The sequence below is a fragment of the Artibeus jamaicensis genome, unplaced genomic scaffold (genome assembly GCF_021234435.1).
Source record: "Artibeus jamaicensis isolate MK-2021 breed Jamaican fruit bat unplaced genomic scaffold, CSHL_Jam_final contig_233, whole genome shotgun sequence".
Classification (NCBI taxonomy): domain Eukaryota; kingdom Metazoa; phylum Chordata; class Mammalia; order Chiroptera; family Phyllostomidae; genus Artibeus; species Artibeus jamaicensis.
In genome coordinates this window covers 20,934,464-20,950,003 of record NW_026521486.1, presented here as the reverse complement: position 1 = coordinate 20,950,003, position 15,540 = coordinate 20,934,464, and the positions used below count along the sequence as shown (strand labels likewise).

The 15,540-nt window shown below is 46.7% G+C and overlaps 2 protein-coding genes across 3 annotated transcripts in view; both read left to right on the top strand.

Annotated features, from left to right (window-relative positions):
• VWF (von Willebrand factor) overlaps positions 1-8,925 on the top strand; it is a 121,405-nt gene extending 112,480 nt beyond the window's left edge. For both annotated transcript variants that reach the window (XM_037160260.2, XM_053661732.1), the window contains exons 48-52: positions 3,583-3,681; positions 4,325-4,453; positions 4,963-5,002; positions 7,961-8,058; positions 8,592-8,925. In XM_037160260.2, coding sequence (XP_037016155.2) covers positions 3,583-3,681; positions 4,325-4,453; positions 4,963-5,002; positions 7,961-8,058; positions 8,592-8,780 — 555 coding nt within the window. In that variant the 3' untranslated portion in view covers positions 8,781-8,925. The remainder of the gene's footprint in view (positions 1-3,582; positions 3,682-4,324; positions 4,454-4,962; positions 5,003-7,960; positions 8,059-8,591) is intronic.
• A 3,224-nt stretch (positions 8,926-12,149) lies between these two features.
• Positions 12,150-15,540, top strand: part of ANO2 (anoctamin 2) — a 318,842-nt gene continuing 315,451 nt past the window's right edge. Inside the window, exon 1 of the mRNA XM_053662202.1 lies at positions 12,150-12,461. Within this exon, the coding sequence (XP_053518177.1) occupies positions 12,440-12,461 (22 nt within the window). The 5' untranslated portion in view covers positions 12,150-12,439. The remainder of the gene's footprint in view (positions 12,462-15,540) is intronic.

Genomic DNA, 15,540 nt, shown 5'->3' with positions numbered 1-15,540 from the left:
GAGACAGAGAGAGACAGGTTGGAAATAAAAGGATGGAAAAAGAGATCCCAGGCAAATACTAGGAGTAAGAAAGCTGAGCAGGACATACTAATGCCAAACAAAGTAGACCTTGAGGTGAGGGGTGCCACCAGAAACAAAGGAGGTGATGTTATAACGCCAAAGAGTAGTGCATTAGGAAGGCACAAGACTCCTGCGCGTGAACGCATCAGACAACAGAGTTTCTAATGCACGGAACAAAAAACGACAGAACTAGAGGGAGAAATAGGCCTATGCGCAATTTTAGTTGGTAATTTTATTTTTTTTTCCTCAGTAACTGATAGAATAAGTCGGGGGAAAGTCAGTAAGAATGTAGAAGATTTGGAAAACTGTGTCAGCTAGTGATCTAACTGAACATGACAGACCCCTATGCTCTAACATTGCAGACAGACACACGGGGTGCTCCTCTGTCTCGGCCCAGCTCTAGGCGGGCCACAAAAAAGTTAATAAATACCAAAATTCGAAATCATATAGAGCATATTCTATGACCACCATTAAATCGAAATTAGCAAAAACAAGGTATTATAAATATACCCCCATATTTGGAAGTTAAATACCATACTTTTAAATAATCCATGCATTGAAGAAGAAATCACAAGTGCAAATAGAAAATATTCTGATGTGGATATAACAGTGGCTATTCCAGAGACTACAGTATGTATCCTTCACTTAGCACAGTCTTCCTTGATTTAATAATATAGCATTCCATGCACGATATATCCTTTTCCCTACACTCTTTGCTGTCACATGGTTTACTTCTACTAAGAGGTAAATTCATGAGACATGGTTATTATTTTGCTCTCAACAGTAAACTGTCTTTTACAGAACCAAGAGTGGTCATTTATATTTACCTACATAGTTAAAACTTCTAGTGCTCTTCTTCCTATATATCTGAAATTCCACGTTATATCATTTCCTTTGAGCTTGTGAAAGAACTTCTTTTAGCATTTTTTATAGTGTGATCCAAAAGGCATTCCATTTCTCAGATTTCATTGATCTGCTATGTCTTTATTTTGCCTTCATTTATTGAATATAGAATTCTAGGTTGAAGGTTTTTTATTTTACTGCTTTAAATATGTTGTTCCATCGTCTTCTGGCTTGTGCTGTTTCTGAAGACAAATGAGTTGCCATTTTTATTATTTTCCTGTGTGCATCCCACACACTCCCTCCTGCTGGTCGCTTTTAAGTTTTTCCTCATCTTTGGATTCCAGAAGTTTGAGTATATGCTTTGGAGTAGTTTTCTTTATACTTTTTCTACTTTGGATTCATGGAGAGTCCTGGATTTGTGAGTTGTTTTTTTTTTAATCAAATCGGAAAAAAAAAAATTAAATGATTATATAATTTTTTTGCTTTATTTTCTCTCTCCTGTCTTTCTGGAACTGTACATGTGAGACCACTCAATACTGTTCTGCTGGTTATTGGAACTCTGCGTGTTTTTCCAACCTTTCCCCTCCCCCCCCTATGCTTTAGTTTGGACAATTTCTATGGATCATTTTTAAAATTTAGCAATCCTTCCGTTTCCACAGTTAATCCAATCTAGTGAGTTTTTTTTTTTTTTTAATTAGGTTACCATGTTCTGGTTCTAGGATTTCCATTTTTTTTTTTTTTGTTTAAGTTTCCAGGTCACTTCTGAAATTCTCTATCTCTTTTCAAATATATCCATTTATTTCCTCTAGACTCTTTAACATATTTATCATGGTGATTTTAAAGTTCCTGCTTCCTGATAGCAATATCAAGGTCATTTGTGGGTCTATCTATTGAGTAATCTTTCTCTTGAGTGTGGATCACATTTTCCCCCATTCCTTTGTATGAAATTTTTTCCTATGTATTGATGTTGGTGTAAAATATGGTAAAGAGTCTCAATTCTGCTCTTTCCTCTGGTGAATGTTAAGTTTGCTTCTAACTTAGATTATTGGTGGTTCACCTCGATCTAAGGAAGTCTACCTTTTAAAGTATGTTGTAGGGGAGTCTATTTCAATATTTCTCTAAGTCCAGGGGTGACAGAGTCCTTATATGACATAATATCTTAGTCCTAAAATATAATTCTTAATCCTAAGGCTTGGCTCTTTTGAAATTTGAATGGAAACCCAAGGTGTGTAACTAGTCCTCTCAGCCTGGTGGGACTGGGCCTGCAACCCGGTTCCTCTGCGGTGTGGGAGCTGACATCTCTGCTCAGCTCTTTAAGTGGCTCCACCTGTTGTTTTGTCCCTGGGCTCCGTCCTACAGGCTCCTTTGTGCACAAGTAACTCAGGGACCCACAAGGGATTTGAAGGGAATTTATATGCAGATTAGGAGGCTTCTCCTTTTTGACTTTCTTTTGTCTGAGTTTTCTCCCACCGGTTTTCAGCTACTTAAGGGATTTTAAACTCCGTGCTCTGACTCTTCAGGCAAATACAACTACCCGTCTATGCAAGTCCCAGATGTCCGGGGCTGTGCACAGGGCTCATGGAAAAGCCATTTAGACAAGATTCTTGTCCATGATGGTTCCCTCTTTCAAGGATCAAATAACCAATAGTGTACTCCTGATTTTGGCCATCCGGTGTCTTTAAATACATATTTTGTAATTAATTAACGTTGTCATCTGCAGGAGAGTCCGTGCAATATAAGCTACTCTGCCGTTATAAGAACCAGAACTCCATACCCTTGCCCCACTGCGGGTTATTTTTTTTTAAGATTTTTTATTTAGTTATTTTTAGACAGAGGGGAAGGGAAAGAGAGAGGGAGAGAAACATCAATGTGTGGTTGCCTCTCACATGACCCCTAATGGGGACCTGGCCCGCAATCCAGGCATGTACTCCGACTGGGAATTGAACCAGCCACCCTTTGGTTCTCAGGCTGGCACTCAATCCACTTAGCCACACCAGCCAGGGCATCCACTGGGGGGTTTTAAGCAGAGGATAACATGGCTAGACTTATGTTTTAAGAAAGTCATTCTAGCAAATGTGTAGTGACCCATAGTAGGGGAGCAAGAATGAAGGTAGGAAGACAAATTGAGACTCAAATCAGAGTCCAGTGGTCAATGATGATCACTTAGACTAGGTGACGACAGGGGACACTGGCCATGACAAACAGCAGATGAGTTCAAGATGCAGTTTTGGCAAGATTTGGTGATGAGCAGGGGATAAAAAAGGGGGAAGTCAGGGGTGATGCTCAGATTTCTAGTTTGAGGAACTGGGTAATGAAACTACTGGGAAAGGCAAGATCAAACAATAATAGAATGGAGAAAAAAATCAAGTTTTTGGATGTATTAATAAGCCTCAAGATGACAATAAGATAAATAACTGTCAAGTGAACAATTGAACTTCCAAGTCTGGAGCTCCAGAGAGAGGTCTAATTCAATAGGCCTGGCTGCTGGAACTTGAGTGACGCATACATCTGTGGGGGGCAGAAATGCTATCCAGGGGACTGAGAGCTGACGAAGGTTAGTCAGAGCTGAGTGTGGATCTTCTGAACTCTAGGAGAGATGAGGAGCTGACAAAGTCAGCCTAGCTGTGACTGGGATGTGGAGGGGAGGTCAACTAAAGCTGCATTTACTCTTGGACGCAGGGCTACAAGGAAGAGAAGACCCAAGGCGAATGCTGTGGGCGATGCCTGCCTATGGCTTGTACCATCCGGCTGAGGGGAGGACAGATCATGACACTGAAGGTGGGAGCCAGTTGAACTCAGGTGTCCCCTGTGTATCAGCCTCTGGTTTCCTATTTTGGGATCTTTTCTAAAAGAAAAAGGGACTCAGTTTGAGTCAACAGTGACTTGTTTCTAATCTGTAAAGAAAAGATGGATAACTTACGGGAGACAAAGAACCATCTCATTGATCTTGTTACTTTGTCATGCTTCTTGACCACTTGGTGCATAGCCCGTGATTTGAAATTGATTGAATTTTAAGAAATTTCTCCAGCCTGATGTCTGTGAGACTGGAAAGGCAATCAGGGTGAAATAAACTCTCATCTATGAAAGCCAGGATTGGTGGGCTTGGGAGGTGATGCCCGGGTCATCTCTAGTTCTGTTTGATTAGCCAGTTTACCCTCCTGCAACTTAATTCTTTAGGCTTTTAAGTGGTCGGGAGAGTTTGGGGATCTCTACATTTATGCAGCCCTGCTCATAGTTAATATGTTGTAGAAGAGTTCCACAGCTTTGTGTTGTATTCTGGGTGTGGCGACTTCATAGATACGGTCTCCTTCTTGTTCTGTAGTCTTCCAAATTGTTTCAGCAACTCTATGGACTCAAGGTCATGGTTTGAAGTGGCTTTGTAACCAAACACTGCCTTTAAATTTGTCTTCTTTGCTTTCAGCGTGATCAGATGTACCAGGATGGCTGTGACCGTCACTTCTGCAGGGTCAGTGAGAAGGGGGAGTACATCTGGGAGAAGATAGTCACAGACTGCCCACCCTTTGATGAGCACCAATGCCTGGCCCAGGGAGTGAGTAGTCGGCACCCGAGCCCTGCTTTCCTCTTGGTTGTCTCCACCTCTGACCGAGAACAGAGTTCTTCTGAACAGCATGCAGTCCAGCCCTGGCCTGATTTCCCAGTGTCCAGTATCAGAATCAATGAAATTACAACACCAAGTCTGATGGACAGACAAAACCCTCTGCACTAAATGATGTTTTAAAAAATACCTTTCCCTTGGGGGAAACTGAATGTGTGATCCTTGAATGGGAGGTGAGAGAGCAACCTGACTTCTAGTGTTCCCTGAGAACGTCGATTCTGATGACTCAATTGGGAAAAAATTCTGGATAATCAAAATTGTTTCTGCCTAGTCAGACAGAGTGGTCATCCTTCTCACATTTGTGGTGGGAAAGCAGAGTTTCCATCTGGGGACTTAAACTCAGGGCCGTGGGTCCACAGCCAGGAATTAGGCTGGGAGGTGACCTGAAAGCTGACCACTGTGTACTATTTGTGACTAATCTGGGACTTTGCTCTTTTCTTAAGGGGAAAATCATAAAAAGTCCAGGCACCTGCTGTGACATATGTAAGTACATTACCCATAGCTTGTCCCTTGAAACCCATCAGACCAAGTCCAGGGACTGTTCTTTGGAGTAAGCTTTATGCCAGAAAGATATTTCTTGATCACTGGCCAGTCATTATGTTCAGTCCTGCAGGGACTTGTCACTCCTCCCGGAATGTTCTTAGGCTGCCCCCTGCTCAAATCCCCTTTCAAATGCCTGTGAATCCGTCTCTTCTCCCTTCCCTCCAAACTCCTCACTGGCTCTAGCCTCTCGCCTGCTTTTCCCCTCATGGGGTCTTGGGTTGCTCATCGTCCTACCATGAGAGAATATCTTCTCTCTCCAACCAGAGCTCCTAGAAGACAGGTACCCTTGACCCATGATCTTGACAGAGCAGACATTCAATACACACCTATTCATTGAGTGTTACACAGTTATCTCAGAGAGAAAGGGAAGCCATCGCTGGCTGATGTTAGACCCACCATGAGCTGTGGGGGCTGCAGAGAACATATTGTCCTCTCTGTGATTATAAGGCTGGTCTAAGTTTATTAACTGCCGCGGTCCAGCCGCAGCGGGTCAAGGGGTCCCACAGGTGAGGGTAGGCGTCGGCGCTGGGTAACAGACGACAACACGCCTCAAAGGACAGTGAAGCTCTGTTCCGTTTATTGCAAGTACAAGCAGGTTTTTATATTTTCATTTTAGGTAGTGATTAACATTTGCAGTATAACATGATCATTTAAGCAGAAAAAATCAATACAAAGGTAATCAGTAAAAGTACGAAAGTTCCCATAGATTTAGTTAAAGATTATTTTAACTAGGAGAGCCATTAATCAGACAATTAGAAGTATCTTATTGTATATTAAAGTTTCTCAGAATTTGGCATAGGGCAAAAGGATACGCTAGATTGAGTAGAGAAAATAGGAAATTTATTATAAGGCCCTTGTGATGTCTAACTTAGCTCTCTACCTTTTTTTTTGCTTAAAATGTTTTTCTGTGTACCATAAATTCTGACTCCCTAGTAACTGTTTAGTTTGTAATAACTAACTAGCCTTTGTTATTACTTTGCCTGTCTAGTTGATATATATTCCTATTCAAGGTAAAGGAGGGGCTATTCCTATGTTGCAGGGGGCTTTCAAGGGTACTTCTTTTAAGTTTCTCTAGTTCTTTTATAGACATGTTTTGTACTTTGATTCCCTCTAAGAAAGCAGTGAGATCATCTCCTGATTTCCTAGAGTATTCTATCTTATCTTGGGTGTTTTTTCCAATGATCTGTTATTGATTAAGCTTGAATTCTCAGATTGTTCTGGTTGTTTCTTTGTACCTATATTCCCTGACGTTTCTACTATGATGTTATTATTCTGTTCATTGAGCCGGGAAAGGTCTAGGCACACTATCTGAATCACTGCCAGGGTATTCATAATGATTAAAGCAAAAAGGGTCATGATCCCCAAAGCAAGCACAATCACAATAGGTATTGCAGGGCCTTCCATGCCACGTCCACCAGGTTGGAAACTGCTTCCTTGAAGTCTTACACCCCCTCTCAGGACCTTGTCACGGAGAGAGGGATCCAACAGTGGATGCGGCAGTGGACGTGACAGTGGACGTGGCAATTAACCTCACCTTCTTCACCTCACAGTTATGTTATACTGGTTGGTCCTAATAGCTCGCAGCAGCAGCTTTGGAGGTGGGGCTCGAGCCTGCGAATCAGACAATGTTCTCACCACATGTTCTGTGTTCACGAGCATAGCCCTGAAGATAGAACTACTGCCTAGACTAATATTTTTGAAGTTTAGGGGGCTTTTTCGTTCTATTTTGGGTTCACAGGCCCATGTTCATTTTTGGGTGAAGAAAGGAAGAGTGAAAACATGAACAGCTTCAGTGCTCAAGCACTCGTTCTTTTCTTGGTGGCTTACTCCGACCGTCCCTGTAACTGCTATAACCAAGTTGCAGACTGAAGAAACAGTCTGAAACGATCTCTTTCTATGATTCCTGTTTGAACGGTTTAAGAATGTGAAGTCAGAAAACTATCAGAGATGATGAATTCTCTCTAGGCACACTGCACGAGGCATTTGGTTAAGAGACTGTTAATCTGCAAAATGAGCAAAAAAGGGCCTTTGTTGGTTAGTGCATTCGGGAGGTTGGGACCCTTTGTAAGGAAAGTAAGCCAGTCTCAGAGATTTAAACCTACAGAGAAACAATATAGTATGTTCACCTAAATATGTTTTCCTTATTCACCCTCCTAATGTAGTTGGTGGGCTTTCACTGTAAGATGAAGTAATTTGGAGGTTGGGAGATAGGCTAATAAGTACTTAGGGTCAGTTCAGATTAGGAGCTGTCCAAGAATGCAGAACTCTCAGCATTCAGATGGGGAATGGTGAGCTGCCATTAAATCTTAGAATCCTCCACGGGCAGGTAGCATTTGGATCCAAATGCCACTAACACCTGAGTGTAAGGAAGCCCATGCCAGTGACCTACAGGTAGTGATACCCAAAGAGCCGATGCCACAAAGCCTCCTAGGGTCTTCTCTGTCCTTCCAGAGGCAGTGAGTGCCGTATATGGCCATGATATTGGCCTCTCCTCTTACCCCAAAGGCAGGGATGGATAGACATTAATTATATTTATTGGCTACTTCGTTGCCCTTGAGCTTCTGGATATTGGAACATGCATAAGAGGATTGTTGTAGTCATTATGGTTTTTAGAGTCCTCAATTATATAAAAGCAAGCCTCACCCATCACCACATCAGCAGAGCAGAGCAAATCTAGGCTCCTCCTGCAATTAAAATCCTACCACTCAGTAAGTTAGACCCAGCAATAACTGTATCTCTGAAAATGAAGGACCGGGTGAACCAGGGTGACATAATTCCCATCCCTCTGGCTGGTGTTGGTGATCTGGTGACCATTTCTAGCCCCATGAGGGAGCTGGGTGGGCAAGTGTTCTATAGAACCCCAGCCAGGCCTGGTTCCATCTCTCACCTGTCCTACAGGTGAAAAGCCTGACTGCAAGGATATCACCGCCAGGCTGCAGTACGTCAAAGTGGGAAACTGTAAGTCCGAAGAGCAAGTGGACATTCATTACTGCCAGGTGAGTTTCCCTGACTTTGATGAGGCCCAGTGGGGGGTGGAGCCTTCTTGTTTGGAGACTTCTCTTTAGTCACATTTCACAGGATGTGGGAAACTCACAGGGAGGAGGAGGGAAAAGAACTAGAAGCATTTTATGTTAAAGCAAGTGCTATATTGAATTAACTGGGAATTTTTGACCTCAGAAGAAAAAGAAAAAAAAACAGAAAAATTCAACAAGTTCTTCAAAGAAAATAGAGACTTATTTATGAAGCTGGGGGGTGGGGTGGGGTGGATATGTGTCCTGGAGATCAATCAAACGTGCATAGAAATTACAGCTAGAGGGATCTGGGTGTGGTGGTACCTAAGGACAGAGGGCATGTCAGACTTCCCTGAGACCTACCTTTAGAACAGCCTTGCTGTCCTGGGATTTCTGGGGAGGCCAGGGCTGCCCTGCTCGGAGGAGTGCAGGTCAGGGAAGCAGGCTGCCTCAGGGTCCTCCTTACCCCAGGCTTCTCCACCATCTCAGTGCCCTGCCCCCTCTCTGCTCCACTGCAGGGTCGATGTGACAGCAAAGCCCTGTACTCCATCGACACCGAGGATGTGCAGGACCAGTGCTCCTGCTGCTCGCCAACTCGGACAGAGCCCATGCAGGTGCCCTTGCGTTGCACCAATGGCTCCATCATCTATCATGAGGTCCTCAATGCCATGCAGTGCCAGTGCTCGCCCAGGAAGTGCAGCAAGTGAGGTTGCTGCTGCCATTGCTGCATGGACACCCGCTGCTGCCTGCCTCGGCCTGCTGGCCAGAGTGCTGCCTGGTCTTCTGTATGCTCTGCTCTCGTGCCCCACAACCCCGGGCCCACAATAAAGGCCAATGTCCCATCTTGCAAAAGGCTAATGGTTCACTGTGTCTTCCAGGGTGAGGCGACCAGGGTAGGCTGGGTGAGTGCAGAGGCTGGTTCTGGAGGAGCAAGCACAGGTTCCACTTGAAAACACTCCAGCCTCAGGGTCTGGGGGAGGCACAGCCAACCTCTGGGACAAAGTGGTGCCTTTGCATCCATGCAGCGCAGAGGGGAGAGGGGGCAGTGGGGCAGGCCTCCTGGGGGATTCGGCCCAGTGGCTTAGAGTCAAAGGGATCAGCTCAGGAACACTGGGTTCTCCAGTCTCTGAACCCTGAGCCTTGGAACAGAACAGAGGGGCGGGCCCTGGCTCAAGGCTCCCACTATGCAGACATGCTATTGCAAGAGAGGCCGGTGTCCTGGGGAAGGGGCTTGCCAGGTGTGCAAAGGTTTTTCTGAGCCCTTAGCTGAGTAAGTTCTCGTATACCCTCTGTGGTCCCTGTGGGAGGGAGAGGTGCTGCAGACTGAGGGGACTGCAATGGGGTGCTGGCAGGTACAGGAACATGGTCCCATCCCCCCAGGTTTGGGGCAGGCCTGGGTTCCCCATAAGGCCCTTACTCTCCTGGGCGGCTTCAACTAAGCCCCTTAGACTCAGACTCAATTTTCTCATCTGGAAAAAAGGGATGTGGGTCTTACTTAAGAGGGTTGGGAGGATACAATAAGCTTGGAAGTCTGGGGTAACTATAAATTGCTCTACAGTAATGTAACAAGTGACAAGAATAAAAACGGGGACATGGAGGCTGAAAAGGGGAAGAAGTGGCTCTACCATCAGTGTCGGAGCTCTGGGGATTTCCTCGGGTCTCAGGAGTGAAGAGCTGAGTTTCCTTTAGGCCCTGCCTACTCCAGCATCTCGTGGTGGAAGGAAGGAGGTACAGATAGCACCAAACACCCCCAGTCCCTGATCCTTGAGTGCTGCTGTCGCTCTCAAAGAGAGTGTCTCTCCTTAAAATCCAGGGAAAGGTTAATGGCAAGATGATGGAAAACCACGCAGATCATAAGCATGGGTGTGAAGAGAAGGTCTGGGTATTTGACAGGGATTCAATGGAGGACTGATCTTCATTCTAGACCCTTTTCACACACATAAGAGAGACTCAACTCATTGAAAGGATGATGGAGCTCAGAGAGATTTAGACATCATTCTAACTGCTGCCCTTCCTGTGCCCCTTTACTGAGGATGAAAGGGGCTCAGAGAACTCCAGTGAATTTTCAAAGGTCACACAGCTGCTGAGTGGAGGGACCAGGTTCAGAAGTCAGGTGCCTTGACACCTAACGAGGACTCCAGGGCACGCCACCAGAGCCACACAATCCCTGCTTCTTACAGATGCAGCCCTTGCTATCCAGGGAACCAGCAACTGCTGCATTTTGAGGCCTCAAGCACTTCTGTTACTGCTGAGGACCGATCTCAAGGGAATACACAATACAGGCAAATGGCACAGGCTGCATTAAACAGGTCTGGTGGGGAGTTTAGTGGGGTAGAGGGAAGGAAGAACGGATGGATAGAAGTTTTATATAACTGCTCAATAATTCAAAGGTTGTCATCTCTCCATCCATCACCCTGCCTCCAACACTGAGTAGCCTCTAAGGTCTCTGTAGGAAACCAGATCCAGTGCAGAGCATTACCTGTCTCTCTGCTGACTGATCGCCTAACGCTCCACCTGGGGATGAGGTATTACTGGAGGCATCAGCCACAGACAGACTCAGCAGACAGGCTGCCTCTTCCGCCTCAGGTGTCAACTTCCCAACTGCCTGACCCACCATAGCCTGCGTTTTTCCTCCTTTTTACTGATAGGGCAATTCACTATCAAGAAAAAAAACGGAATCAGAAAGGCTGCATGTTTGGATTTGAAACCAGTACCAGGGAGCAGGGGAAAAAGGATGCAGAGAGAAACCGGCGGAGGTCGTGGGGTGCGTCCCACAGGCCTCCCTCACTCCAAAGGTCATCCAAGGGCCTCGGGTCTTAGGGACTTTCTTTATTTGCTCACCCTCACACCAGATGAGACAGAGTCCCTAGAAGTGAGAGTTTTAGGGGGAGTCTTGAGGAGGGAGCATACAGGGACGAGGGGATAAGAAAGTGCTAGAGGGAGAGAAGCAAGGGAATGGGCACGGGAATGGATAAGGGAACTAGGGCGGAAAGTTCTCCACGTGTCTTGGCATTGAAAAGACTTGGAGGAGGTTCCTGGAAGTGAATGGGGGAGGGGCGCTGTTGGGAGGAGAAAGAAGCCGAATGGGGGACTGTTTGAGCACCAGACTCTGAAATAGGCTGCCTGCCTTGGGACCCAAGGGCCCATATTCTTAAAGGCAAATGGCTTGACCTTTTTGGTTTTTTTACACCATAGTCTCCTCATCTGTAAATGGGCATACTAGTGGTAATTACCTCATGGGTTGCTGTTGGAATCAAATAGCTACTGTGGGCTCCGGCATGGAGAAGGGCGCCTGTGGGAGGGGAAGCCCAGGGTAGCACACATCAGCCATGTTGGCAACCAGTGAGCAGAATGATGCTGGAGACTGGGCCCTGCACCTTACGGTCTCCCCTCTGCTCTGTCCCCGCCCATTCTCTGTTGTCTGCTCCCCTTTACTGCCTCAGACTCCTCATCTGGCAAGTGGGGAGATAACATTCTTCACACTGAAAGGTCAGTGGTCATAAACAGCAGGACTTTAACATCACACCTCTTCATTTTAGGGGTACTAAGGAATTTGTTTAGCCCCAGGGCATCTTGGAATTGTAGATTCTGTCATGAGAATGGCCCTTTGGAAGCCTCTACCTCCATCCCTTCGCCCCTGGCCAGGTACCTAACTGGTCCAGAGAGGCGGCAGCCCTCTTGTTTTGGGGACTGGCTTCCACTGGTTCCCTCCTCAACCCCGTCCCAGGGTCTCAGTTGGAAGGTCCTCTACAACCCACCCCTCCTCCCGTCCCGCTTCCTTCTGCTGTACCTATTCCTTGACTCCTGGCTCCTCTTAGTCCAGAGAAAGGTGGGAACAGCTGGTGGCAGTCCAGTGAAGGCAGGAGTGCAGGGAGCCTCTCCACCCCCACCCTGGGCATTTCCCTGGAGAGGGCGGAGGGAAGGAGGCTTTGCGGGTGGGATTGGCGACTCATCAGCCAGGCAGTTCGGGAGATAATCCGGCTGAGTATTCACACCCGGCCAAGGTTGTGAGGCACCTCCCCCCAGTGGAGGAGAGCGGGCAACACTTACTGCCTCTCCCCTCAGCTGCGTTACCCAGGTGCCCCGACTCAGCCCGACCACGGGAACGAGCTCTCCCTTGCACGTGGCACTGCCGGCGTCCGTGCGCCCAGCGCTCCGCGGGACAGCCCGGCGCGCTCGGCCTCTGGCGGCGCCCGCAGGGTGGCTCCGGCAGGGATTCGGGAGGAGGAGGCGGCGGCAGGCAAGGGGCGGGCACGTCCAGACCCAGCTGAGCCGAGATGGAATTAGCCCCGCAGTCGAGTAAGCTTGTCCAGCTGCGAGCGCCACAGCGGGGCGGTCCGGGCTTGGCGTCCCGTGTGCCCGCGCCATGGCCACCCCCAGGCCGCAAGGTGAGTGTTTCCCGCTGGGGACCCAGGTCCGGAACGTACCGCAAGTTGTAGGAGGGAGGGGGGCTGGGGGTGGAGGAACCGGCATCCCAACTCCTGCCCTTTGGGACCGGCGACCTCAGGTGAACCCGGAGAGAGGGTGGTGAGGGGAACAGGTAGACCACTGTCCCTCCGGGTAGGGGAGCAGAGGGAGGACCGAGCAATTTCCCAGTTTCATCGAGGAGAGAGAAGGCAGGACAAGAGGCAGAGGGCTGGTGCAGGGGCTGTTTTGGTGAGGGCCGACCAGTTCCCACCTCAGCGGCTTGGCCTCTCCGCGATAAAGTCGTTGGATGTTTCGTGTTGCTCAAACAGCCAGCAGAGTTTAATTCAGAAACAGTCTGTGAGGACAGAGGTTCGGACTCGGCCCCAGCAAATTCGACTTTGGCCTCTTTGGAGGCCAAAAAAGTCCCTCCAGTTTCAGGAAGTCCTCCAGGCCTCACCCAGCCCTCCCTCCGGGAGGGCACTTGCCTCTCAGAGCTCAGGGAGACCCAGGCATGTCTTTCCCCCTGTTTTTTCTTAGAAGAAAAGCAAATTATACTGACCTTGCCTGGAACAGGGCTTTGGTTGGGTGTCTTGTTCCCGTTCTTGAGAGAGTTGTGAAGTGGGGAGTTGCCCAGCGCATGGGCAGGACCAGTAAGCTGAAGGGACTGGAAGGTGGTGCCGCTCATAGTGCTTTGTGAGCAGGTAATGGAGAGACACCTCCAGGGACCACGGGGACCCTGGTCCAGGGTAGAGGGTCTCACTGAGCAAGGTTAGTTCTCAATCTGAAGGCAAGTGGCAGGTGGAGGGGGGATCTTAGACAAGGTCGAGGCCCTCCCAGAGGGTGGTGCCAGTCACTGCTGTCCGTCAGTCACCCCCCTGAGCTGCTGGCCATCCAGTCAATGCCCAGTTCCCTCCTCTCACTGTGTCTTGCTATATGCACCTGCCATTTTGGGAGCCAAGGACCTGATATGGTCCTTTCTAGCAACCTCTTATACTCTCCGAATTGCCTCTGATTGAAGAGGCTGTGTGAGGCGCAGGGTGGATCCCAGACAGCACCCTCAGGTTCTGGTCCAGTTCCCACGAGTTCCTTCTCTGCCACCTTTTTTTGTGGGGTAAGGCTGGAGGCCCAGAGGCACTGAGGCCTAAAGTGGAGCTTGTCTATCATTTTCTACAATGAGCCTGATTGAATGCCAAATACTGTGCTCAGTGCTGGACTTACAAAGATCAAGAAAGGCACACCTGCCTGTCTAGACCTTACGGTCTATATCCATGGTGCCCTAAGATGATCGAAATGCTTTAGCAGCCCCCTGTTGTTGGATACAGCAAGGAAGAGCTGGAGCCAAGCCGGGGCTTGCTCAGCCCACAGCAATGGAATTAGCCCTGTTTGTACTTCCGGTACTTTAAGATGGACCAGAGGTCTTCCTTGGACTCCTACTGACAACCTTGCCTTTCCTCCGGAAACTTTCAGAAAATAATAGATTTCTGTCTGGCCGACAACGTCCCATCCAGGTTAACTTCTGTGGAAACGAATGAAGGATGGCCATGCTCGGTCAGCTGGTGGCAGGTCCTCCTCCTGTTCAGTGAACCCAAGAGTGAAGCAGACTGTGAGGTCTTCTGACTTGTTGACAAAGCATAAATCCCGCCCTCACTGATGCCTGTTATTTATAACTGAGTTAAAAATAGCTTTTAAAAAATAATATATGTTCACACTGGGTGGTGTGGCTCAGTGGATTGAGCAGGGGCCTGCAAACCGAAAGGTTGCCGGTTCGATTCCCAGTCAGGGCACATGCCTGGGTTGGGGGCCTGGTCCTCGGTGGGGGGGCGCATGAGAGGCAACCACACATTGATATTTCTCTCCCTCTCTTTCTCCTTCTCTGCCCTCTCTAAAAAAAATAATAATATATGTTCATTGTGAGGAAAATTTAAATACAAATATGTAAAATAACAATAAGTTACTTGTTTTTACTATTTTGGTAATTATTCTTTGCCTTGTTTGCTTTTTAAACCATCATGATTTTTTTGCCTATATCAGATAAATATTTTTATTAGTCATCAAACATCTTAAAAGAAAGTAAAACTTAGATACAATAAAACTTTACATGAGGATAAATTAACAAATGTCGAATAATGAAGGATTGGGAGAATATTATTGTCATAAGACCAAGGCTAAGAATAGATACTGTAATTGAATAAAAATTTTATCTATGGTCTTCCTGACAGGCAGGTCAGAAAGGAGACAATAAGTTACATGGATCTCATTGTCTGATAAAAGGAGACTGGTTCATTAACATTAAATTTTAAAAAGACTGTCACAGTGATATTTGTGATATTTATGTAAGACATTGCCCAACCTAAGGAGCTGTAGTTTTATTAATAGGTTTTTAGAAAGTATATTATTTATCACATGGACACTTGTATTTGATTTTGTTTTAAAAGGATGTTTGTGTTTTATTCTTTTCTGATTCATTCTATCCTGTTATGTTTTTTAAAGTGCTGTTTGCAAACCATTGGATAACCAATCAATGAGGTATATCTATAATTTGAGGAGTAGTGTCTTGCAGCGTATAGAAAACTCAGTGGCTAGTCGTGCTTTTGGAGCGTGGCTCTCACCCTCTCTTTCCTCCCGTAAGTGAGAGGGGGATGCAAAACGCTTCCATCAGAACCAGTTGGTGTCCCGGTTTCCAGGTTCCCATTTCCCTTCAGGCTGAAGCATTTCTTGAACTGTCCTGCTGGCGTCAAATATTCTCGGCTTCAGTTTTTGTGAAGAGAGTCTCTATTTTAGCCTCAGTTTTGAATGATAATTTCACTGGGTGGATGTAGACTAATGGGTTGACAGGTTTTTGTTTGTTTGTTCAGCACCATGTAAGTGTCACTTTGTTGGTCTCCACTATATCAGTGAGATCAGCCTCAATTCATATTTTTATTTTATTCACTCTTTTGCTTATGTATACTACCTTTTTAACCTGGTAGCTTTCAAGAGTTTAGTTTTAGTTTTGGTTTTCAACAGTGAGACTGTTATATATGTGTTTAGGTGCGATTTGCTTTGAATTTTTTCCTGCTC